The sequence below is a fragment of the Dermacentor albipictus genome, chromosome 6 (genome assembly GCF_038994185.2).
Source record: "Dermacentor albipictus isolate Rhodes 1998 colony chromosome 6, USDA_Dalb.pri_finalv2, whole genome shotgun sequence".
NCBI classification, from domain to species: Eukaryota; Metazoa; Arthropoda; class Arachnida; order Ixodida; family Ixodidae; genus Dermacentor; species Dermacentor albipictus.
In genome coordinates, this window is record NC_091826.1 from 112,767,901 (window position 1) to 112,793,215 (window position 25,315).

At 45.2% G+C, this 25,315-nt stretch overlaps 1 protein-coding gene and 1 long non-coding RNA gene across 4 annotated transcripts in view; one reads left to right on the forward strand and one right to left on the reverse strand.

Moving 5' to 3' along the window:
• LOC135913318 (multidrug resistance protein mrp-7-like) overlaps positions 1 to 25,315 on the reverse strand; it is a 174,934-nt gene that overhangs the window by 66,777 nt on the left and 82,842 nt on the right. The window contains exons 10-15 of the mRNA XM_065445913.1: positions 22,318 to 22,575; positions 14,793 to 14,996; positions 11,147 to 11,293; positions 8,600 to 8,696; positions 5,878 to 6,080; positions 1,633 to 1,809 (exon numbers count right to left, since the gene is read on the reverse strand). Coding sequence (XP_065301985.1) covers positions 1,633 to 1,809; positions 5,878 to 6,080; positions 8,600 to 8,696; positions 11,147 to 11,293; positions 14,793 to 14,996; positions 22,318 to 22,575 — 1,086 coding nt within the window. The remainder of the gene's footprint in view (positions 1 to 1,632; positions 1,810 to 5,877; positions 6,081 to 8,599; positions 8,697 to 11,146; positions 11,294 to 14,792; positions 14,997 to 22,317; positions 22,576 to 25,315) is intronic.
• Positions 16,552 to 25,315, forward strand: part of LOC135913320 (uncharacterized) — a 31,639-nt gene continuing 22,875 nt past the window's right edge. For 2 of the 3 annotated variants that reach the window (XR_010567965.1, XR_010567963.2), the window contains exons 1-3: positions 16,552 to 16,739; positions 19,668 to 19,787; positions 22,343 to 22,539. This is a non-coding gene — a long non-coding RNA (uncharacterized lncRNA). Of the gene's footprint in view, positions 16,740 to 19,667; positions 19,788 to 21,674; positions 21,790 to 22,342; positions 22,540 to 25,315 lie in introns of all 3 variants that reach the window. The other variant, XR_010567964.2, reaches the window with a different exon arrangement.

Genomic DNA, 25,315 nt, shown 5'->3' on the forward strand with positions numbered 1-25,315 from the left:
AATGTAACCAACAGGGAACAGTTAACGACGCGGTGGCTATCTGAAACAATTATAGCGGATAATAAAAGATTACAAACAACTACGTAGGGTTATCGCGCCTAATTTTGACACAATAAAGACATTCAAATTTGTTATCCGACATTGCGAAGGACGCTTGGCCTACGCACGCGTCCTCCATTCTGCTGATTGAGAGAACATTCAATTATTTGCTAACCTGTTTGATCTATGTCTCTATGCAGAACCTTACTGTCATGAAACAATAAAGACAAACAAACATGCAACAAATGAGCATGCGTGCGGACGAAGGCATCCGCAAATTGAAATCTTCGCTTAAAACGCACCTTTTGTGTTCTTGTATTCATCGTCATTTGCTAGCCCGCGGTGCACAAAACGTGACAACCATACTGCTGCCCGAGATGACTATGAACAGTATAGCAGGTCTCAGTATAAATTAAAGTAGCTGGGTGGTATTCAAGCAATAAGTGCAGCAGGAATGCGAGGCGGAGTATATTTATCCATGCCTGGTGATCAGACGGGATTTTCAAGAATTTGATCGTCGTAAGGTTTTAAGGTTTCTATACACCGCGCCAAGCCGGATACATGAGGGGCCTTGAAGTTTCTCCATCTAACTCATTTTGTCTTTATCCAGCGAAATTGTGTTAACTGCTAGTTGAGCTAGGGAAAATGCTTACTTATTTGAAATGATTCTGTGAACGAGCCCTTCATTCGGGAACCTTTGAATGCCAAGAGACCATTCAGAATCAACAGCCTTAAGCGGTACGTAGCCTAACCGTGTTTGCTGTCCTGGCTTATAAACGCAATATACGATATATTCACACAGCTCCTAAGGAAGTCGGCAGAAACGATAACCACACCACGCTGCGCAAAAAAAAACCTTGATGGCAACATGACTAGTTGCCGCTGATGCTGTGCGCGCATCTTTGCATTAAACATCCCAAGAAGTGTAAGGCAGCATCACAACATGTCCCTTTCATGAAAAGTCGCCTCTGTCAGCATCTCTAGCCTAGAACGTCGGCGAATGACGGCCCGTATCCGTTGTCCGTATGCGTATCCACTGTCTAAACACTATCGGAGATGGTCAGGCACACCGCTGCGTTGCCGCGTCGTTTGTTTCGCGATGCGATCCCCAGAACCACAAATAGGCAAACGACTTCATAATGAATTTTAAGCGTTGTTAGTAACACGTTGCTGGTGCAATTAACAGAGCGAGAAGTGGCCATCGCGCCGGGAAAACGTCCCTTAATGTCGTGTTGGCTGTGGCAACCTGCTTAATCTGCTACAGTACCCTGAACCTCGGGGCTTGTCATGGTCCGCGTGGGCTGCGCAAGAGGCGTCCTTTAACGAGAATAATTTTTAATTCAATCGGTAGTTTAAAGCACGAGCTGAGAGTTCCATCTTTTGTGTGTATAATAATATAGGTCCCTTTAACCTTGCAATAACAAGCTAATAGACGACTGTGTCACGTCCCCCTTTCAGGAGCATTTCAGGTGGTGAACAGTAAGCTGGAGTCCCTCGCTACATCGCCTAATGCACTTATAAATACCATCTATACTGTTCTATCGCGAGTAATACGGAAGCTTGAAGAACCCTCATTGCTCCCGTGTGGCTCACCTTCTCGCCGATCTCCGTCAGGTCTCCAGCAGGGAGTCGATTGAGGTCGTCGATGAGTTTGCAGCAGGCGATCACTTCGTCATAGAAGTCATCGTCCATTGCTTTCCCGTACAGTATGTTGTCGCGAACTGTCATGTTGTGCACATGGGCGAGCTGCGGCACGTATGCGACGCGACCCTGCACGTAAAAATGTAGAAGAAAAAATTTAACGACTAGTGAAAAGTTTACCCTGCTGTAATACTGTCTGGCTACATTAATCCTTTAGTGAATACATGCAATATACTCGCTTTTCTTTCTAATTTGGAAACTGCAAGAGTGCTACTTAGACACTTTCGTTTAAGAGCTCCGAGTAGTTATTTATTTTCAGGTTAGCAAACCTGGCGAAGCTCAGAATATTGCGCTGTTTACCGCGGGAGCCCATAAAACATACTTATTGTCGTTTTATCAGCACAATTTGGCAACCCGTGCCTAATATTGTGATATGTGTTTTCCCCACCCACGTCACTATTCGAACACTACAGCAGCACGTTATCCCCAACGATTACACCCGCGTGCCTAAAATCCAGCTTGACTTTATCTTTCTGTCCCATAATCGTGGATTGCACGTCTGTGAAACCTTACAAATTGCTGTAAAAGTTCGCTATTCCAAGAAAAAAAAAACTCCTTGATTCCCCGAATTATTAAAACTCGAAATTTTCTCTACAATACATGAAATGGTACAGATATCGGTTCAGCGATTACGCAGGGTGAGAAGTTCATCGCTTCTCAAGAATTTCAGTAACGGAAGCACAACTTACCCCAGTTTGTTGCTTCATCTTCTTAATAATGTGTAATGTTAAAAGGCAAGAGAGGGTTGGTAGACAGGTTATGGGGCATCTGGTAACAGCCTACGACAGCCTGTAGTTTATTTGCGTGACATAAACTGCACAAACTCGACAGACTTCCTAGAGTACATAGAAGTCGATAGAATGTATGTAAAAAAAAAGTGATTTTACCCCAAGTTTCTGCGTACCGTCAAATATGTGCCTCCAATGTATCATCTTGGCAGGAGCACAAGACGTGTCTGCCTGCGACGAGAACGTCACTCGTGAGGTTCTAGAATATCCCTAGAGGCGACCGTGGATCAAGAAAAAAACGGGTCTGCAAATCGGTGTTCCTTCATTGTTGGTAGTGTAGCACTGAATCCAACGTTTACACATACCTTATAAATATTGAGCGAATCCGCGTTCTCTTAGAATCGATGACTTGAACGTCGCACGCACCTTGCAGCTAGCTTACAAATATCGTTTGTGCATATGGTGACTCCGAAAAAATCCCCTTAGATATGGACACACTCCCTCTGGTACGTTCTCTCGCGGAGTTCTGCACAAAGAAGCGTTTCAGGGTGCTATTCTGGATGCGTCGAATTTCGCCATAATGTCAACATCGCCATCTTGTTTGCCATAATTGGCCCATAGGTCTGTTACGGCTTCTCTCATTAGTTCGAAGCATCAGCATGGCGGAAATTGACGCTGCCCTGAATAGGGCACTTCCCGGTCTGAACCAAACGCCAGACGCTGATCCCTTTCACGTCGCAAGACCTATTGCTTTGACTGTAGGCGGCCGAAGGGGTATGAAACTTGTGTTCTGTTTCCGCCCGTAGAGTTTCCTACAAAAATTACTTGAGGGAACTGTGGCACCAATGTCTGTGGGAGCTCCAAGCATGGAGGGCATCAGCCAGCACGATATTGATAGGGTGGTACTCTAGACATAGCAAGTTGCGCCGAATTGCCACTTTGCGCAATGAAGATATTCTGAGCCAATCAGAGAGTTCGTAACAGGCATCTAGGCCAGTGGTATCTGACATCTAGGCCAGTCGTAGCTGACAAAATGGCGATTTCGACAATATAAAAGTCGTAGATGTTGCGGGAATTGCACCTATGGTAGCCATGTATCTGCATAAATTTCGTCCTTGTAGCTTCAAACAGCTTTGTGACTTGGTCAAGGAGTCCTTTTCGGCGAGACATTGTACTAGAAATGCAACATATCGGAGTGATTATGCATGTTCATAAGACGTATTCCTTTCTGCGTTTCAAAAATTTCATTTATTAGAAATATCGCCGTAAATAAAGCCACAAAACATCTGGGCCACAAGCACGATATTCAGGCAAATTCATGCAGAAAGCTTGAAAATTGTGCTTGGTGGTATATTTGATACTGTTGGAACAGCACTAAACGGCTTGACAAGAAATACATGCTGTCAAATGTTGTCTTTTTTGTCCCGTCGTTCAGCGCTCTCCCATCAGTTTCAAATTTATGTATTAGCCATCATACCCATCCTAGCTAAACGGTCGCACGTTCCCTTCAGTAATTCTTGCAGGAATATCTACGCTTGCGGCCAAGGAGAATGCTCTCAACAGCGCTCAGAAGTTTATGAAGACGAGACTAACTTGCCTGTGAAGAAAGTTTTCTACAAAATCAGTACAGGGGAATCTGCCCCTTGTGGCTACGCGAATTAGAGTATGGCGTTTTAACCAGCATGTGAACGACGGACACCGCTTCGATTTGCATAAACTTCATCGGTTGGGTTTCAAACAACGATTTGGCTTTATACAATATTCAAATTCACAATTGAAAAACGATGGGCTGTATATGCAATAACTTACAATAATTATTCATCTGTGCGACGACTCACTGCCTTTATGCATTCGAAAAAAAAACGATTGCAAGAAAATTTACAAAACTAGCTCATAGTGAATAACGCGACAGAAACGTATCAAGTCATTAGCGGCAACATTTGGTAGATCTGTGTTTACTCGTAGCTCCCACGGCAGCTGCACAATCAGAGTTCCGGTGTTCCCGATAGTGATTTTAGCACGAAATTCGGCGATTTATTTTAAAGGTGCCGTTGTTCTTAGCTGTTCTAACTTGTGCACATAAATGGCGGCCGAAGAATTGTGGTGACCTACTGCACGAGTAATATTTTTTGTGACGTGCCTCACTTTGGGTGTTAGGCACAGGGAGTGTGTTTTCAGACCCTCCCAGTGCTCGAACTCTATCCGTATAGAAGGCTCCAACTCTTCTGTGTTTCCGGCACTGCTGATTTAATGCCCCGACTCATCTGTGCGTTACCTTCGTCTAGTGTTACCGACGTCTATCGCGCCACAGTATATTATGTTCAGTCAGTACTTCTCTAGAATAATTTTGGGTTCTGCTGAGCCACTTTTCTATATCAACTGGCTTATCTGTCTTCAGATGTCAACCGTTTCAACCCATCGGTTTTGGTGTACGTCCCCTTCAGGTAGTGCATTAGAAATAAATGCATTCGCGAAAATACAGGCATCTAAAATGCGTCGGACACATCTTGAAACTCTTTAGGCTTGTTTTATAATTTCGAATAATATAAGTACAGGGTTTGAGTAAAATTAGTTGGAACGAAGACGGATCGTAGTTTGCTCTCAGTGTCAGCATGTCGTCATTAACAGGGTCGCATTTTTTGTTTCTTGTCGCAATGTTCTGCGTCAGCATAGTCTTTAAATCACTGGGTACGTATTTTTTTCCAGTACACTAACGCTGAATTAGTTCCTGTTGTGATGCCTCACTTTTCTGTAGAATGTTTTCGCATGGTATCCACATTGTGCAAACTTGACAAAATTGGTCAAGGCCGAAAACTCGTGATCTGCTGTGTAGGCTTTTTAAGATGTGCGAGAACTGATGAAGCTAAAATTTCGGCAGACAGAATGAATAATTTTAGCTTGTCCGCCACCCTCTTACTGATTGCGGTTAAATGTGTTACCGCAGAGGCGCACAGCAACAAAACGCGCTGATAGGGACATCTTATAACGGAGAGTTTAACCAGGGAGCACACAAAACTGATACTGTACAATAAAAACTAAATGAAACTGACACTGCACTGACCTACCACATTCTAATCAACGGCTGGTGCAAAGCGTTTACAGCGACATCATTCTTAACCTGCGGTCTTTTTATGATTTTCGTTTGACAAGAACGCTCACGTGGCCGCAAAATACTTCAGTCACATCGTACTTGGACGCAGCCTCTAAAGGTGTCGCTGCCAGTTTTGCTACTGTTGTCCGCGGCTCCGGTCACCCGGTAATTCGAAAACGTAAAAAGTTTAAGGAAAATGAAACTAAAGTTCTCTAATGATTCGCTCTTCATCGGAATGTTCGTCTTTTGCTCCGTCTCTTGTGCTTTGCAGTACATGGTGCTCTGACCAAGACAAGTTTTTTACGTGGCATAGCTCACCGTGCAAACGACCCGCCCCACCGTGCAGGGCATCTCTCCTAGGATCCCCGACAGGAGCGATGACTTGCCGCTGCCCACGAAGCCGACGACGCCCACCAGGGATCCCGGCCGCACGTCGAGGTTGACGGACCTCAGGTGCTCCTGCTTGTTTTCCTCCTTCGGACTGCTCCACGAGAAGCCGCATTTCCTCAGGTTCACGTGCCCTGAAAGCAGCAGCGGCTGTGACCTAACCATATTCTGTACAACTTCTTTTAGACCGCATTCGATGCCTCGCAGTGCGTTTATTGTTAAAATGACAGTGAACAGAAACGTTCACTAAAGCTCTGCTGACGACGCCTGTGCTATAAAAAAATTCTTCGCAGATGCATACAGAGCCGAGTAACTCGTACACGGAGCAACTCAAGGTGCACTGCACTCTATGAATGCGTTATGTCGATGGTTTGCTTTTGCGCAAAATCGAGAAAGTACTTCGCGAACGCTTAAGTATTTCCGTCGAATTGTTTTGCTACACCGGATTCTTTTGAAACACTTCATTATATCCAAGCTTAGTACTTTCATATTACTCTCCGCTGTTGCGAAGTATGTTGGTTTACGTTGCATTATATCGCTCAGCGCGGGACGCATCCGCACTTATCGGAAGTGTCTCGAATGTTATCGACGGTTCTTGCTGCTATCTATTGTCATCGAAGCTTGTGTAATCTCATTGCATGTGCCACGTGAATTCTGTAGAACTTTCTGGAAGACATGTGGGCACCAGCGATAAGCTCTGGAGCCTTCGATGGCTCACGTACAAGACCTGACGCGCTTGACCCACTGATCAGATTTTCTACGATCGCCGACTGTGTTCGCCGATATCGTTGTGCTTTAAGTGTAGCCTGTTTTTGTGGGCACAGGTTCAGCCAATAAAAGTTTTGTGTTTCACAGTATCGCTACTCTGTTCTTTACCGTCCCTACCACGTGACAATATAATGATTTCGCATTAAAAAGACCTCGTTGCTGCTAAGTACTCCATGCAGAATCCACAATTCTTGAGCAGTAAAGCATCTACGAGGCTTTCTCGCATGCACAGGTGCTAGCGCCGCGTTGAAGACAACGATGCTGATGTGGCGGTGTTCGTGTTGGTGCCACCATGTTGGTTCAATAATGCTGTTCGCTCCCGGGGCGCGCTCCGCCAAAGGTGTCTTTGGCTCCCCTCAAGTGCACAGGCGAGCAGACGAGTAGGCGCGAGTGTCACCAGGAGCTCCGTAAGCCTACTAGCCGTTTCAGCAATCTGCGCAGGCGCAGTAGCATCTCCGCTCATCTGCTCGGCGCAGTGACCCGCGAACCGGCTCTGCTGCGAATATCCAGTTTTAGCGGAGTGTTGCCGTGTTGCTTACGCTCGCTCCGCAGCGGTTGAATTCTGCGTTGCGTTGGGTACTGCATTGATTTCACTTATTTAACGAGTACGTCTCCCAGAGACCCAATGGTGGCTGTCAACTTGGCTGTAAAACAACAAAAGACAAGTAGACACACCCTGCCACTCCGCTCAATCCGTTTTGTAGCGGAACTTGGGCAGCGTTCTACTTGATTCCACGTACCACAGCCGGTATGAGCGTCGCGCTCACGCGCATTAGTGTCCCCTCTAGCGTTCCGCTGAGCTGTAAATTGTGAGCATACACTGGCATGAGCGGAGCGGAACGTTGACGTTCTACTAGAACAGTCTAATGGTAGTCATGAATCAAGGCAACAGAACGTATTCAGATGAAGATGCATCCCGCATTCTGTTCAGTGGAATTGAAACAACTGATTATTTAGCCTGACGGTCAAATAATCAATTGCTGTACCTAAATTAGGACAAGAGGTTCATATATGGGTTACATGAAAGCGACGAAGCTTCATTCAACGGCTGGAAATTACTGTGTAAGGTTAGCTGCCCCAAGCTTTCGCTCAAAAAATGTTATAACTGCGTGGCATTTAATAGTTCTCCTGCAGCATAATCATTTCAAACAGTTTACACATTTCATAAGTTTTAGCCCTGCGGCCTCCAATAAGTTTTATCTCTTACATACGAACAGAAACCGATGTTCAAGAAGTCAAACTATGTTATTGTTTACTCAAACGTGAACTGGAAATGGGATAAAATATTCTCATTCGTATTCGAAGTCTTTAACATTCATGCAGCCATAAAGAATGTACACATATGTACGAGTTTGCTAGCCTTAGGCTTCACGATGCAACTGAAGGACGCCTATTGAAGGGCTCTGGATTAATTTTCACCACCACCAGCCGAAGATGGATATTCTGCATGCACCCGCCATGACCCTGAGCGGCACTGGCTAACACTCCCAGGGCTAGATCGAGTGCACATAAATGCCAAAGATAGCGGATAGATTGATAGCCATCGCCGTAGCAGAACTTGTGGTGCAACGCTCGCGTGATGCGGTGATTGTGATTTCTTCTCTTGCCGGTGACAAGTTGTTTCTTCATCTACTCTCATTCTCCCTTTTCCTCGTTATTTTCTGCAATTAAATACTTTTCTAGCGCTAATTTACCCTGTGCTTTCCTTGGCTTCATTGCCTGGTGTACTAATACGGTCGAGATTAACGAAGAAATTGAGCACCCTGTTTCTATTTTGCTCGTTCATATGATCATAAGATATTTTTGGATACATGTGATACGTGTCGCGTGAGGTGTGAGCAGTGGGATACTGCTGCTCTCGCTGTCGTTGAGGGCGGTAGCTCACCTGCCTTTCTGTAGATGTCGCAGGTAGCCTTCTCCTTGTGTTCTTCTTGATCCATCTCAGTGCAGAACTCTGATATGCGTCCGAGACCCAAAGCTACCTGCACGAGAAAAAAAAAGAGAATGTTTTACGTCAGCACTGTTCTAATAACATGCGAAAAAAACTTGAAGGACGCTTAAGCTTTGCCTTTAAGAGTGGAATGCGACAGCATTAATAGATCCCTGACTGCTTCTAACGCTTCCCGGAAACTGCAGCTTATGTAACCGTAATGTTTACCGGGAAAAGCTGTCAGTGAACGCTATGCACGGAGGCCAGCTTTCTGGATGAAAGGTGGCCTCTTGCTTGGGACGCAGAGGCGCAGTGGCGAGCGCCATCTGGAGGTGTTGCAAGGAACCGGGCGCACCACTCTATGAATGGTAGGAACGCTAGAAAAGGGGTTTCTGTTTGAGAATCCCCGATGATAAATCTAGCAGTACATCTTCCAGAAGCAATCAGTAATTGACCGCTTGTCGTCCTTAAGGGAGGTCCTGACATGGCATCTCCACTTTTTTCAATTGGAGGAGGAGCTCCTGACTGATTATAGAAAAATCGACCCCACTGTCGACTAATGCTGTCACCGGCTGCCCATCTAAGAAAACAGAATTATGTTTTCTCGTATATTCAAATTACAATCCGACACTATCATGTCTGTAGGTTGTGTGTAAATTGTACTTTCAAATTTTTATGACGTATTTTCCTTTGAGAAATTCAATTGTTTGAGTAGCGTCTCTGCGCTACACGGAAGGCCTGTGTGGTTGGGTATGCAGGGTTCGGAATGATATGTTTACAAGAAGACGGTTGACGCTAGACGCGGGACGCAGACGTCAGATTTTATGCGACAAGGGACCGCTAACGCTATCGCATTAAAATCACTTAACAACTTTATAGGGGCCTTCACCATGTTTGGGCATAGAAAATGCATGAGCAGTGTTGCTGAAATGGGATGTTGTCAAGTGCGTCTGGAAAGTATTGCGCCTGTTGATGTGTTCCGCGAAAACAGCGGCAAATGCAAACGAACGCCCATCACCCTGTACGGAGAAACGACTCTGAGCAGTGAAAATAGACGCGACCTCCAGCGACATAGCATGTCCCGTTTTCAATGGTAAATTGTCGCAAACTGTTGATTAAAGAATATTTATTCCTTGTATTTTTACACGACGGAATAAACTGGTCAACCCTATTCGGTTTTCCTACAGATCGACAGCAGATCTGTCTCTGAATATGAGATATCAACAAAGCCTCGAAGAACATGACTTCCGACATCGCCAGCCTTGCTGTGTAGTGGGCGTTCGTAGTAGATGCTTTTAATTTCAGGAGACTCGTGAGGCTCCTGCAGTTGCGATTTTACAGCGAAGCTGTTGAGCCAAGTAGAAGCGCTCACAATCGGTATATGCCGAATTTCAGGAATTTCTGGAAAAAAGGTCAATATATTTTCGCTGAGTTAGTATATCAAAGGAATGTGGAGAATGTTAGGAGCAATAAGCACGCAAATGTCGAAGTGTGTGTGTCAATTAGTGGGTAAATGAATATTGCTATACCCTAGTTTTTGGCCCGTTTAGAGCGGTTATAATACCTGCATAAAAAGTTACCCTATACCCCTGGAAGTACCGTAAACCGCAGAAATTTCGTACTTGCAGGGAATCGGAGCCGTTTTATATGTGACGGGTACCGAAAGTTTGAATCGTGTGCTCTAATTGGTTGCTTCAAAAATGAATACTTAATACTGCGCATTCAATTTTTATGCCAATACAAGGCATGTTGCTTTTCCTAGGGTTCTTTAGTGAAATATGTTAGGTGCAGTGCTTATATTTCGTTGAAGAAGGAAGACTGCTCTGAGTGACCAGCGGGAAATGATTAAACCAATAACGTTAGCTACAGCTTTTGAAGGAAGTTACTTATTAGAGCGTTGCACAGTGTCTTACGGTATGCGCAATGTTTGCCAGAGTGATAAAATACCGGTACCAAACACTCACATCGAATTCCGTAAGAATAAAGCTAATATTAAGTTTAGTAAGTGCTAAAACTTTAGTGTTACGCGCTTATTTAAAAACATTGCAAATTTTTATTGAAAACTCCTTTTTTCCCATATTATGCCTAATAAGAAATCGGTAGTTGGTTTCTCTAATGACCTAGGCGAAATAAATTAGGTACCTTGTTTATATTTGGTGAGCACGTTATGAGTAAGACGTAGGGAGGACTTGAACTTGTGGGTTTATTACAGCCACTGAATGCAATTAGGTCATCAAGTGTCCCGGAGCGCATTATCAGTGCATTTTCCGAATGCTGTAAAATTGAGTACGCTGCTTTGGCAACCAAGATCTTGCTATTGTACTGTCTAACGTCCTACCTAGGTTAAAAAAGAAAAAGAAAACACACACGACGAATTTCCATAACCAAATACTTAGCCATGGACTAAGCATCGCCCTCAAGTGTGGGAATGCTTTCACCGTGTACCGTGACCCTATGGGTTATAAGCAACGATGAGAAGTGGCACGTCGCCGAAGAGAATACCTGTCGTCCATTCCTGAAGATCAGCGCCGTCGAGGCGAGCGTCAACTCCGTCACGAACACGAGGTACAGGCACGAGAAGGACAGCTCTGGCGTCAGCTGCTTGTGGGGCTCCAGAAAGTACAACGCCGAGAAGAGGATGATCGTCAGCTGCGTAGATTGTGCCAGTGCATTGTGGTACACAAAAAGCTGCCTTCATTAAACAATAATCAACATTCCTGCACGCGCTTCTACATCCACAAATGCTTATAGTATCGTCCTCCTCATTGAAACTGCCATGAATTCAGGAGTGTTTCGGCGCTTGATGGTAGTTACAGCTGCGTTTTCTCGCCAATGATCCATTTGACTGGTCGCTTGCGAGTGCTCTAGCCCGATCCCGGGGTGCAGTTTACGTTCAAATGGTTAAATAGTGCGCGTGACACATTCACCTAGTTCATTCTTCGGCTACTTTCATCCCAGAGCGCTAGAGGGCGCTCTCACCTTTGAACTGGAACCACAACGAACATCCGACAGATTCCCTATCGTAGCGCCTTCGTTTTCTCTGGGGTAAAGTGAACGTTCGGCCGGGGCAGGCTTTACCTTGCTGCACTGTAGTGGTTCTCCCAACACCACCTAGACAGTATAATGTCTCCGGGATCAGGATAAAGGTGTCATGCTGTTTGGCCCGAGTTTCATAGATATAAATGGGCACTTTCGAAACTCAGCCACGCCGATTATTTCGTTACTGCTATAGTTAAGCTGCGTTTGACAGTGGAAGCTTCGGGCCAAGCAGCACGACGTCACGAAGCAGAGTGTGAAGGCCTGCTATCTAGGTGACGTTGGTTCTCCGCGTCGAATTGCAGCGCATGGCAAAGGAGCGGAATGTACCATTAATAACACCATTAAAATATAAAATGAGCATGCCGTGTAGTAGAAATTATTAACTTCAGTGCGGCCAATCCCCAAATGTGTGCCATTGGGCTTAATGCGTTTACAAATTCAATCTTATGAGGGAAAGTTGATGATCGTTCGGGATCTGATGAGACAGACAAAAAATCGGCCTATATTGCAGCAGCGAGCTCTGACGTGTACTATCAGAAAAAGTGTGCCTAGCGCTGGACCACTGTTCGGTGCAGTACACCCCCGACATTCAATTGACATATCGGGAAGTATGCTAGTCTGCCCCTAACGCAGCATCCGTTATTCAGCGGAAGAACCAGGGAATAGTAAATAGCGTGAAATGCACCTATGGAGAATAAATAGTTGTTTCTGACGACAAGGTCTTCTTTGCTGACTGCCCATGGTTTTAGCGTATCTCGGATCTTGCTATCTTGTAACAACCTTCAGAAAAACACGCTCGGTTAAGTGACTTGGACATGTCATATGGCCATGAAAACCTCTCCAAATGATACCTCTCCATGACGAAAACAAGTAGCAATAGCCGCAAACATTCGGGGCGAATAGAGTGCGCAATATTTTGCTACTAACACCACTTGCCGAATACGTGCTAACTTGCACACGTGTACAGTTATACTGGTTGTTCCTGCATGCCCCTCGCTTTCGCCTCGCGCTTCCGGTGGGAGTGCGCATGGATGGATGGATGGATGCTGTGAAGGTCCCTTTTGAAGCAGGGTGGTGCCTTCCGCCACCAGGTTCGTGTTCTTATTATGCCTAATGTCCTAGCTATAATTTCGAAATGCACGCAAATACAAATATTCCCAGCATCAAGCTTTTTCAACCATTACTATCGATTCTGTACGCCTCCGTTGTTTGCGGTCTGCCTACTGTTCTCGCACCAAACCTCCAATTGCCTCTTAGTTATCTCTACTGCAGACATGTTTACTTTCTTCCTGCTATTAGTGAACCCAACGGCTTGAAGGAGGCCACATTAACCTAAACCGGCCGCTGGGTAGATATCTTAACAGAACTATTATGTCCAACTGCTGCCTTTGCTTCGAATTGTTGACAAATTTGACTTCGCCCTACTATCCGCTGGCTGCCTGGTTAGTTCAGATGGTTGAGCGGCTGCCCTGGAAAGGCCGTGGTCCCGGGTTCGAGTCCCGGACCAGGACGAATTTTTCTTCAATTGTGAGGCTTTTCTTTCGAGGAAGCCGTATGGGTTTCCTTTGTAGCAATTGCTACCTACGGGTGGATGTCCGATTTTCCCTTCAATAATTACTTCTCTCCACCTTGCGGATTTCCGCAGAACTATTATCTTCACAATTATTAAAATATATCTCATGGCTTCGCTAGCTTTACCGCAGCAAACAAATGCTTCTTCATCCTTAGTGTGCCTTGCTTTATAACTACGCGTTCTAAGGCAACCTGATCTCGCTTCGGTAAGTAAGGAGCTTCCCTTTGAGTTACCATTAATTGTTTTTTTCCTCATTTCGTTTTGTCCTTTGAGGTAGTTAGTCATAGCAGGTTTCTTTTTCATTTCCGCCGCCCATGAGATTGTCCCAGACTCTCTGACTTGGCATTTGACGTTCTTTGTTGCCATGTTGCTGACCATACCGGTCGCACACTTGCTGGTAAGCTTTTAGTTCGTTTCGTCCTCTGGGAGTCAATGTATTTCCTGTACAAATATGTAAGCACTCTCGCAACCCATTTATTTTTTGCCATAATCCTCAGTCGTTCTTCAACATCACTTACACTCTGAGCTTTCCTCAGTTCAAAACTTTTCCAGCCAATATCGCCCTGCACAGCTTCATTAGTGACCCCGTGACCGCCCAATGCAGGCGTAGGCATCCCATTGGCCTTCGGTGTGCAGCTGCGTCTAAGTCGCACGCGTGTGAGGATGCCCATTGTTCTGGCAGGCCCATCGCTTCAGCCGTGCGCGTCGAGATTGCATGCTTTTGAAGACAATATCTTTTTTGGTGACCACACTGGCTTGGCGTATCTGGCTATCTGTAATGAACTGTCTCCCAAGAAAGAGAAAAATCAACCATAGAAAGCGTCCACCAAGTGTCGATCCGAAATAAGACAAGGTCTGCGCAATTGCGCATGAAATACGATACGAAAGAACACAAACTGAGTGAACGATGAATAGATAAAGAGTGAAAGACAAGCAATGTAGTCAACATTTATTCATCGAATTACTTACACTACAGTTTACTTCGACCTTGCCTTCTTTAGCGTGGGCACTTGGTTCACCGTTTCTCTTTTTTAACTTGGAGATGTGCAGAACTACGAAAATCAGCGTTTCTATGGCGATCACCATGATGGTTGCAGCCTGGAGCAAAACGCTGCAATCCATAATCATCAACCGCTCTGGTTACGTATATTCCACGGCTAAGTTAGGTCCTGCTTTCGCAGCCCCGAGTAGCCCACCGAACAATCGGCGTAGAGTTCCTTTGTTTGGAACAGCTTTGTACGCTTTCGCATTGTATATCTTTTTTTTTTGTTATGGGGAAGCTTCGTAATTCCCGCTCAACTTCCTAATATCAGGACTCGACTGTTCGAATTGTATTTTTGTTCACTTTTCTTAACCAGTTTTTTATTTCTACACTCTTTTCCTCCTTCACTTCTCCGTATTGTGTTTTAGCCAGTAAATCTTTCGTCAAGAAAGACGATAAACGTGCGATAAAGTCATACGTTACAAAACTTTCCGGTAACACTGAACAGAGCGCCTAAACTAATGTTAACCACTATGCATGCGTTGTATACGCACCACAGAAGTGGAGGCCGTGTAAACAGAATCAAGCACGCCGTCCAGCAGGTTCGCCCGGAAGAGCCACGAGAGCTCGACGTTGCGCAGACGCTGCACCGTCTCCTGCAGGGCCTCTTCCCAGGCGTACATCTTCACCGTTCGGATGGATGCGAACAGGTCCGACAGACTTTTAATGCGCTCCTCACGGGCTTTCATTTGACGTTGCTGTAAAACGGGCAAAACAATTCACCGACAATCAGGATAATCCCTAAAGCGAAATTTCAGCGCAGCTGTACATGTGTTTTTATTTCACGATATATTGGCTGACGCGGACAACCTGTCTCGTGCGGCACATTGTAAACGGATCGGTGTGTGGCGCGACTGTCTCGTTAATCAGGAGATCGCGAGAGGCGGCGCGTGAGAGACGCATTGGCATGATTCACAGCAGCCACCATACACAGACCTCCCGCTTATGCAGCGCTTTGTCTGCATGCAGACGACGCGCGCTACTCTGGCGCCATCTCGTAGCCATCGTCGCTGCAAAGTCCTTCTTGAGCGGCACTACGCTTTTCTTCTCACGCTTTGGCAGTACCCTACTCGTCCGCTTTTCGTCTCATGATTCTGTTTCACCCTCCTCCTCCGCTGTCATCCCCGTGCTCTCTTCACTATCGCCCTCTTTCGTCTACCACTGCGCTCTGTGTTCGCTTTCATCCTTCGCTCTGTACGGTCGCTCGGTTACGAGGGAGAACGCCAATGTTCGCCGCAGGAATGGGCGCCTAAGAGCTGCGCTCTAAAAGCAAAAGACAATGCAAGACTCGTCAAATCCGTCATGCAATTGCACGTGCCGTACTCACATGACACTGAGATGAGCGTATCTTACAAATTGTTTTACCACCTTGTAGTCAATTACGTAGAGATTGTGCACAAGGTGAGAAAGAGGAGAGAGAAAAACCTCATCTTTGATGAGCACAAGGATGGCTTGATTTACAGGAGGGGTTCCTTCTTCCCGGGAAGCCATGCACCGTCTTGGCTGCGATCGCCCTTTCAACCTACGAGATCTGGTCCGAGAGGCGGAAGGTGGACAAGAGCACCCACCGTCTTAAGGCGATAATAAACGGAAGCACTAAATAAGGTTTTAATGGTAAAATAGCATTTTAAAAGATGGCTTTCGTTAAATTTGGGTTGAATTCACATTAATAGGTTTAGACAAAGTAAAATTAAAGCTACCATTTCTTCAATTAGGCGCCGAAACCTTAGCGCCAGTAAGTCAGCTGGATGTCACGAATTGCAAAGTATTATTTCGCATGTGTGCCTTTTTTAGTGTGTGTCTGTTCATGAAACATGCAAAGTTCAATCTTTAATTCTTTTAGAATACAATATATTGTCATGTTGTAGTGACGGGGACGAACACTGTTCCGGAAACTATGAACCACGAAAGTAGCTCTTTATTGGCTGAGCCTGTGCCCTGAAAAGAAAGAAAAAAGCAACAGTCAAGCACAACAACAGCGGCGATCACAGTCGGCGATCATCGAAAATTTGATCTGTGGGTCAAGCGCGTCGGTTTTTATGCATTTCTCGTCGAAGGCTGCAGCTGAATAGCTCGTGGCCGCGTGCCTTCCAGAAAGTACCAAACAATTCGCCTCGCGCATACAATCAGGTTAAACCAGGGGAGGCGACAGCAGACACTACAGATTGACTGAAAGATAACCTTCTATAAAGTTCCAAATCATGCAGGCACGTCTTGCGTTGAGCAGTAGTATTAAGCTGTTAGAGGGCGAAATGAAGTATCCGAGAAAAGGAAAGTAAGTACGCGTGTCAGTATAGCCTATCATGCATTTTAAAGGTTAACTAGTTTCGAGCGGAGGCCGTCAAATCTAGGACGTCATGGCGAACTGGAGCGGGAACTTGAAGCAGGCGTCGCCATCCGTATATCGTTACTGTGTGTTTCTGTCGAAGCGTCTTGTCCAGGTAAGAGTTGCTTTTTTTGGTAGTGTAGAACATCAACTACGACTACAACTATCGTTCCTACTACTATTGCTATGCAACAACTATTAGAAGGGAACAAGGTATATAATCACCAGGGCTATATTTATACATTTAGTTGCGATTCCGCTTGCTGACTGATGTAGCGCCGCAAGCCGGTCGCTAAGTTCTCCAGGTGATCGTGAAAACGTAATAGTCCAGCGACGCTTCGCCTAATCGTAAAATGAAGTGTCCTCCCTGACTTAAAACACAAACCCTCTCGTCCTCATCATCAGCCTATTTTATGTCCACTGCAGGATGATTACGCCTGTTCAGCGCCAAGCGATTCCAGCTAGCACCTGTGAATTTCTTAATTTCATCATCTCACCTAGTCTTCTGCCATCCTCGACTGCGCTTCCCTTCTCTTGGCACTCATTCTGTAACCCTCGTGGTCCGCCGGTGGTCTAACCTACGTATTACCCCCTATTCATCGCCATGTATTCCCGTGGCGTTACCGGTAATGTAAGGGTGATAACTTGCGTTGGTAGCCACTAAAAGCCCGTGGAGCTGCAGTTATGTACTTTATCCGCCTCTGTCAACGTATGCCACACACTGAGTAAACGCTGACCCGAGTGATGTTAGCACAAGGGCCGTCGGTGTCAGACTCGCGGTGGATGCGTTCAATTGCGGCCAACTATTTGGATGCTTGGGGTCAATAAAAATGCAATTGAAACACAGCAAGAGAACATAGATAAGGGACACGATAGGTAAGACGAGGAAAAGCTCTGACCTGAATTGTGAATTAAAAAAAAGTATAGCATCTTGAGCACACCCCAGATTCATGCCTTGGCTGTTTTTTGTTTTTTTTTTGTTCCATGCTTCTTCACACTGCTATAAAATACGAGCACTGCAGTTTTCCACTTGATTTCGTTTACTTTCTGTCAAGCTATGTTAACGTGCAATAATTTGGGGTACGACTGATCACCTGTTAATATTCTACACTGAGCAAGCGTTCGGTCAGGTCGTCTAAACCCCCTTGGAGCGTGACTGCATGCAACTGCAAGTATAATCGCGCGCTCAAATCAAAGAAGGCTTCTGCAGTTGCAATTGAACTGCGGAAACTTCAGATACAGAATCTCAAACTCATCTGACACGTGTCATTATTGTTCGACCCATCACCATTCGTCGGAACACCGTAATCGCCAAAAAGAATATGACAGCGTTATGCAAAATACTGTAACGTGAGATGACCATCGGCGATTGTGTTTGTAGTTGCCGTAGCTACGTCAGATGCTTCACAACACTATGGTTGAACGAATGGGCCATCAGGAAACCAGAATATCTCTTTGAAAGGCATATTCTAGATTATAATCGATCACCTACGCATTATGGCGCCTTTTCTGGTGAACGTCAGATGTTTCACAACAGTGTGTTTGAACGAATGATCCGTCAGGAAACCTGAATATCTATTTGAAACGCGTATTCTCGATTGAAATCGAGCCCCTAAGCATTATGGCGCCTTCTCTGCCGAACCTTGTTCTTATGTTTTGAGAATTGTCCATATTCAAATGTCCAACTTAAAACATAGCCAAATTGCAATGCCAAGCGTAGGAACTGTATCGCAAACTGCAGCAACAATGTAGTGTTTAATATCTCCCTCATACGGTAAACAATATGTAGGGCAGACTGGTAGGTGTATCAACGTATACCTTCATGAGCGCTATCAAAAAGTTCAAAAGGGCCGGGGTGGATTATAGTACCGCATTGTTCTGTAGGTTAACGTAACGTTCAGAAACATGAAGGGAGCGGCGTTGTTCATAGAGCAAATGGGGTTAGCCGATATTCTATTTGACATTTAGGGGAAGAAATGGAGCCCGGCAGGCCACTTCATGAGAACCGTAGACTACTGGTGGACCGTTGGATTTACAGATTGGGTGCCAGTGGAAGCGAAGCTCAGTCGAGGACTGCAGAAAACTAGGTCGGGTGACAAATCTGGAAATTTGCAGGAACAAGTTGGAATCATCTAGCACAAGAGAGGGGTAGCTGGAGATCGGAGGGACACAAAAAAAAATGGGCTGCTGCACTCGCCACAGCGATCGCAAAACACGAATGTGACCAGAGCAGAACAATAAAAAGTCACAGGACTGCGCGGCACGTGCAGCGCAGTCACAGCGTAAGCTGGTGGAGCACAGTTCCATGGGAGTTCCAGTATCGGCAGCACGCTTTAGAGGGTCTTCGCAGCGAAGTTTCATGCGTCATTTTCGCGAAAACTAACTGAACTGTCCGCCCGGCGTCAACGACGACCTGCGGCTTGTGTTGCTCTCTGCACGGCGGTCTGGTGAGCGCGACGTAGGCTGGTTGTAGCTGCGCGTGAAGTTGTACCATTAACTTATTAATCGGCAGACCGTACTTTCAAGGAGGCACCATAACGTGCACCGAAGAGTAAACACAGGTATATAGAGAACGCGGCGCACATTTCCCATCCTTTGACACGTGGCCCGATATGGTGCAACTTCTATATGTCGTAACAGTTGGTGGAATACAAGCCAACTGTAAGGAAAAGATTGCAAATATTGGCGCTATGCGGCATGCATCTGACATCGCATATGTGACCGCCAGAGGTGTTCAGAACTGTGTACGCGAGGCAGAGCGACAACTGTGACAATGGGCCATGGCCTCGAAGAAGACACTTCGCCTGTACTGTGTCAGCAAGGAGGCCCATCACGACGGAACCCTTCTACAGCAACAGCAGTGGCAGCGCCCTCATCTTCGAGGCGCGTGCTGGCGTGCTCCGCACTCTTGAATATCGAAGTCAGTTTCGTTGCACCTCTGAGGTGGCACCCCTGAGCCGCTGTGTGTTGGGCAGGCGCTGGCGAGCGGGAGACGCTGGAATACCTGATCCTTCATTGTGCAACGTTTCCCACTCTAAAACAGGGTGCCACCACGTCCCAGGCTTTCGGATTTCTTGACACGGAAGGTGGCCGCTGCTGCGGAAGCTTATCTACAGCTGCAACTAAAGCTCGCCTAGAACTGATGTGGAGAGGCAGAAAAGAGGTATTTCTCTTGACTATGTATTTGTCTATTGTTTTGTCTTTCTTATTTTCCTATCTTTTTTCCCTTAGATAGGCACCATATTGAGTCCACAGGTTACAAAGGGTTCATTAGCCACAAGTCATCATCATCATAATCATCATCATCGTCACAATCATCATTACAAGTGGCACCACAGAATGTTATCCGTTCCTGCTAATAATTTATTGGGATCTCCTCTGAAATGGGGTAGTGAGAAATTTAATCAGATTTCCTATACACGTTTTCATTCTCGAATTTTCATATACATCTTCTTAATCTTTATTCCCTCTTCAAATTTTCTCTATCTAGCTAGTTGTACCACGCAACTGCTACTTGGAGTGCCGCCTCATACTATAATATGCAACTGCAATGCAAAGCGTGCACGTATCAACGCTACGCCGCGTGCGTCTCGCATCGCATGACCCCTCGCGCGCTAGGACGCGTGTCTACGGCATGCTTTCGCAGCAGCTATCAAGCGCTGTAGAAAGATGCTGTTGCTGCTGCTCCTGATTATCATGATTCATTGACAACCTCTTTTAAACGGGCAGTGACAAATTGTCACCTACCCCGCTTGCTTTATTTTTCTTCCTCAAAGCTTTATCCATTTTGTAGCGTTACTTAAGCAACTGCTACATGACGTGCCACCTGGTACTTTACTATGCGGCTGTAATGCAAAGTGTGCACGTATCGACGCTACGCGGAGCGCATCTCCCAACGAGTGGCTCATGGCGCGCTAGGACGCGTGTCTACGGCATGTTTCTCTGGCATCTAGGAAGTGCTTTCGTGACGCAGTGGTACTGTAGCTGATTACCGTGCAGTGCCCGGGCTCAACCCCGGCTGGAACTAAATATTTTTTTCCCCATTCATAGCGATAGCTGCGATGGACACCGCCAGTGGTGGACAACAACACCAACCGAAACGGGCGTTAGGATGGGCCCATAACAGCTTACGTTGTAATAGAAACCAAAGTTACAGTAAAAGGAAGAACTCTCAGTAAGCTTTCCAGAGCTCTTTCGCACAAAGAACAATGCAGAAAGTAGCGCGGGCACTAAAGTTTAACCGTGCGCTTTTATTAGGATTTAATGTGTCTGAGTAATTGTGAAAGTGCGCGTGTGTAGGCGTATAGATATCTGTAATTTGAAATATTAAAAACTGTCTGGAAGTCAATGCTTCCCTTTGTCTTCCTTTCGTCCTTTTGTGGTTTATGTGGTTTCGCGCTGTTGAACGAGATCTGAAGAGGAAGCTTTAGCAATGGGCCAACTCCAATGCCGCTATTCAAATACACGTGAAACGCAGGAATGCTCTTCTAATACAAATGCCTGACCGATTTGAATGACATTTGAATCATTTGAGAAAAAAAACAAATTCTAGCGACTCTAAGAAGTACAGTTTTGGTATAGGGCCTGCAATGTATAAAACATAAAAAAACACAAAGGAACATTAGTAAGGATAAAAAATGAACTCCCAATGTTTGCAAATTTGTACCTTCGCATCAAACAATGATATTGCGTTTCTCTAAACCGCTACTGTCAGATCATCCAAAAGGGACGAATGTTACATATAAATTTAAAGCTTGTGTTACTTTCTTGCAACGTGTACTAGGATTTCGCATGAATCGCACTCACAAAATAGTACTATGTTTCTGAGCTGTTTATGGTAAACCAATTTTCGCCGCGTCATATGTGTTGTTAGGCGTAGTTTATAATTATAACTGCGGTATCCTTTTCATTGCAGAGCTACACATTCGTAAACTTCATAGCTTTGCTGTTGCAAATTTGAAATTTTCAATAATTTCTGCAAGAACACCAATGGCCTAAATAAAGAATGTGCTTACAGCAGTAATGAAATTCTAACTAACTCTTACTTCAGATGCAACAAGGCTCAGCGAATTCGGTGAAGTGGTTGCGGAGCAAATCGATTTCTACGTTCCCGTGTATTTGGATAGGAGCCCCCAAGCTAAAGATTGCTCTGAACGACAAGACAGGTAGGTATCAGTCAGGGCTACACAGATCGAGCCCCGTCACTAAACAGAAATCGTATTCAGTTTTTCTGGACTAGCTGCAGCGCGATGCTGAAGCGGGAGCAGACTTTTCAGTATAATGTATCACCTAGTTACGATAGCTTGATCTTGGCTAGTTGTTTGATACTTGAAGCCATTGTAGCGCAACTAAACACAAACGCTAAGAGCATATCAGCACCCGTGGTGCCCAATGTAGCGTTCTCTGTGTTTCTTTTTAGCTGCTCTACAACGGCTTCATCAAGTCTGTCTCAGTGACCATCTTGATTACTTACGATGTGTTACCTTCGATAGGATTATAAAGTTGCGATTCCCTTATTGTTGCGTCTGTTAGTTTCTCCACGTCCTCCTTCCAATCTGGATGCAAGTACCAAGCAATCTGTACCGAGCAGCGGAAAGGGCTATTCGATTGAAATACAGCATCAGAGGTGGTCCCTCAAAGACTTAGGCCAGCAGCGGCCTTTTAACAGTGTCATTGCTCAGCCGCTATCTTACCCAGAACTTCTTCTGGAACCGAAAGGCGCAGAACGGCATCGCGAAGACGACCAGAACCCAGGCCAGGCAGCAGAGCGTGGGGTAGGTGCCCGCTCTCTCGGCCAGGAGCCAGAGCGCCACGGGTAGAGTGATCAGTCCACCGAGGGGCATGGGGAACACCATCATGCTCAAGGCGAGCGTGCCGCAGTCCACGGCCAGCAGGGACACAACCGAGCCTGTGGGGTAAGCGCTCCTCATGGTCGCCGGCATGTGGACGGCCTGAACGACAGAGGGCACCAGGTACCAAATTTGAAATGAAGCAGAGGGCATGCTCAGATCGGTCAACCTTAAAATTTGAAACGTACTGCAGCAGAGACCTGAATAATATTTCAAAACTCGAAGAGTAGTAAAATTGTCTGATTAGGCAAAATGGAAAGTGTTTATTTAAAAATCTTCAGATATTTGTGTTTGATCACGTTTGCTTTGTAAAGGAGGTTCAATTGCAGTTTTTGACTTCGGGACCTACTTCTGTATATTAACATCTTGTAATCTTTCTAATCATCTCAATAAAAACCGATTCTGATTGTGCTTTGTCTAGTGAGGATGCTTTGAAAAGTCGCACTGCTCTGTAGAACAGAATTTGTAGCCTGTTTCGGTGGCAGCCATCTTTTGCTAATAACTGCAGGAACCGGTTCAACGAACGACTGAGTTGGCACTCAGCCTGTTTCTCTAACATAAGAGTTTCTCCCGCCTACAGCGTTTCCTCGTCGTAACAATGTCGTCAAGTTTGGTTGAAATTAAACACGCTTGCTCTAAACGCGAGTGTCAGAGTAAAAAAAAATGCCTCGTCTATAGTCGGGGCTACAATGATCGGCAGTACGGACAAACGAAAATATTCGTGACGTTAATTCATCAAGCAGTCACGTAATGGTGGTGTGAGTTGCTGCTGTCAGTAGGCATTCGTTCTGCGATATGGCTGGAGATTCTCCAGCTAAAGCCGAATGTTCCAGCGGGTTCTCAAAATCACCTTCTTCTAAATTCGTTTGAGCCTCTATTCGTATTTTAAGTTTGAAATGCTTTTATCTCCACTTGTCGGCGAACTTGAAGAGACCTTGAACCTTGAGAGTCATGGCTCAACTCTGATATCAGGGACCGCGAACGTCTCAACAACACTACGTATACCATTTATAGCCACGATAGAACCGTTGTCGGGGGAAGGGAGAGTCTTGGTATTTGTCAAACAACGGCGGGTCTCTTCTCGCTTATTTACTGAAGGTCACCATGAGATCCTTTGCTTCAAGATAGTACTGCCGACAAGCACGGCCATGCTGATTTCTTGTTGCCGTCATACTGATTGCGACATTTCATTTACAAAGATCTTAATTCCAATCGAATCTAATCTCCCGTTTTCCTCGTGCTAAGCTATGCGGTGACTTCAACTTTCCGGATATTGACTGGGAAAACTGCGTCGCTACAACCCGCAGCGTCCAAAGATTTCCAAGAAGCAGTTCTCATGTACAGCCTTAGCCAAGTAGTTACCAGACCTGCTCGCAGTGCTAACATTATCGATTTAGTTCTTAGTACCAATAATGAACTAAATAATTCTTTACAGTATGTTAAAAGTGTTAGCAATCACAAAATTTTGTTTTTTAACATAATCTATAGAGCTTCGTACCTGCCAGCCGCCTACTAAATACATCCTAGATGACAATAAAGCAAACATTCCAGAAATTAACAACCAGCTTGAATCCTTCTTTGTAGGCTTCCATCAATCAGACTCTTCCAGAACAGTTGAGCAAAACTGGTTACTCCATAAACACAAACTTTTGTCTCTTCTTGATGCTTATGTTCCTCTTGTACGTATTCGCGGGGATGCCGGCAGGTCCTGGTATTCGAACAAACGTCGAAAAATATCTAGGAAAAAAAGCGCATTTTCCGCGAACTTAAAGGACGCTAGAATCCGCTAATATGCCAAAAATACTTTACGTTATTGCGGAAAAACCCAAGTTTGCTGAGGTAATCTAAACGCAAATGTTTCCACCAGGACCTGCTAAGCATTCTGCGTGACAAGCCTCGCAAATTTTGCTAGTTATTGTCACTTATACCTACTTCATGTCATAGTATCGCGTTTATCAACTCGTATGGCTCTCCTGTCCCAGTGAATCAGCATTCCGATGTCATCAACTCATATTTTTGCTCGGTTTTCACTAATGAACCTGACACTAATATTCCTACGCTGCCATCAACTCACCATTATGAAATGCCGGCTGTTACTATAACTACTCAAGGAATCTCCAATTTAATCGATAACCTTAAACTTTCCAGTGCGCCAGGCCCAGACGGCTTACCGGCTAAAGGCTTAAAGGGCACCAAATCGCGAAGTAGCCCCTTCTTGCAATTGATTTTCACCTAATCTATTGCCTCGTCCACTAATTCGAATGATTGAAAAATTTAACCTGTTGTACCTATACACAAATCCGGCAGCCATTTCAGTCCATGTAATTATGCCCTATTTGCTTAACATGCATACCTTGTAAGCTTCGAGAGCATATATTGTACTCAGGATAGCATCTCATTTAGACAAGCACTCTTTTTTCTTTCCAAACATGGATTTAGTTGAGGCCACTCATGTGAAACACAACTGTTCGAATTCACCACAAACCTTCACCTCCACTTTGACTCCCGTTTTCAAACCGATGTTATATATCTTGACTTTGCAAAGGCGTTTGATCGCGTCGCTCATCGTCGTCTTACCGCGAAACTTGTTTGCCTTGTTTGTCTTAATCTTTACCCACTTGTATTCTATTGTCCTAAATTGAATGTGTTCTCACAAACCGCTCACAACACACTGATCGATAACCTCAAGTGGTCAAGTAGTCCATTCTTGTCAGGTGTATCACAGGGCTCTGTGCTTCGGCTTCTTCTGTTTCTCGTTTTTATAAATGAGCTCTCTAACAGTATTCTTTGATCAATCTAGCTATTCACTCATATCCTCCCATGGATATCCTCCCATAATGAC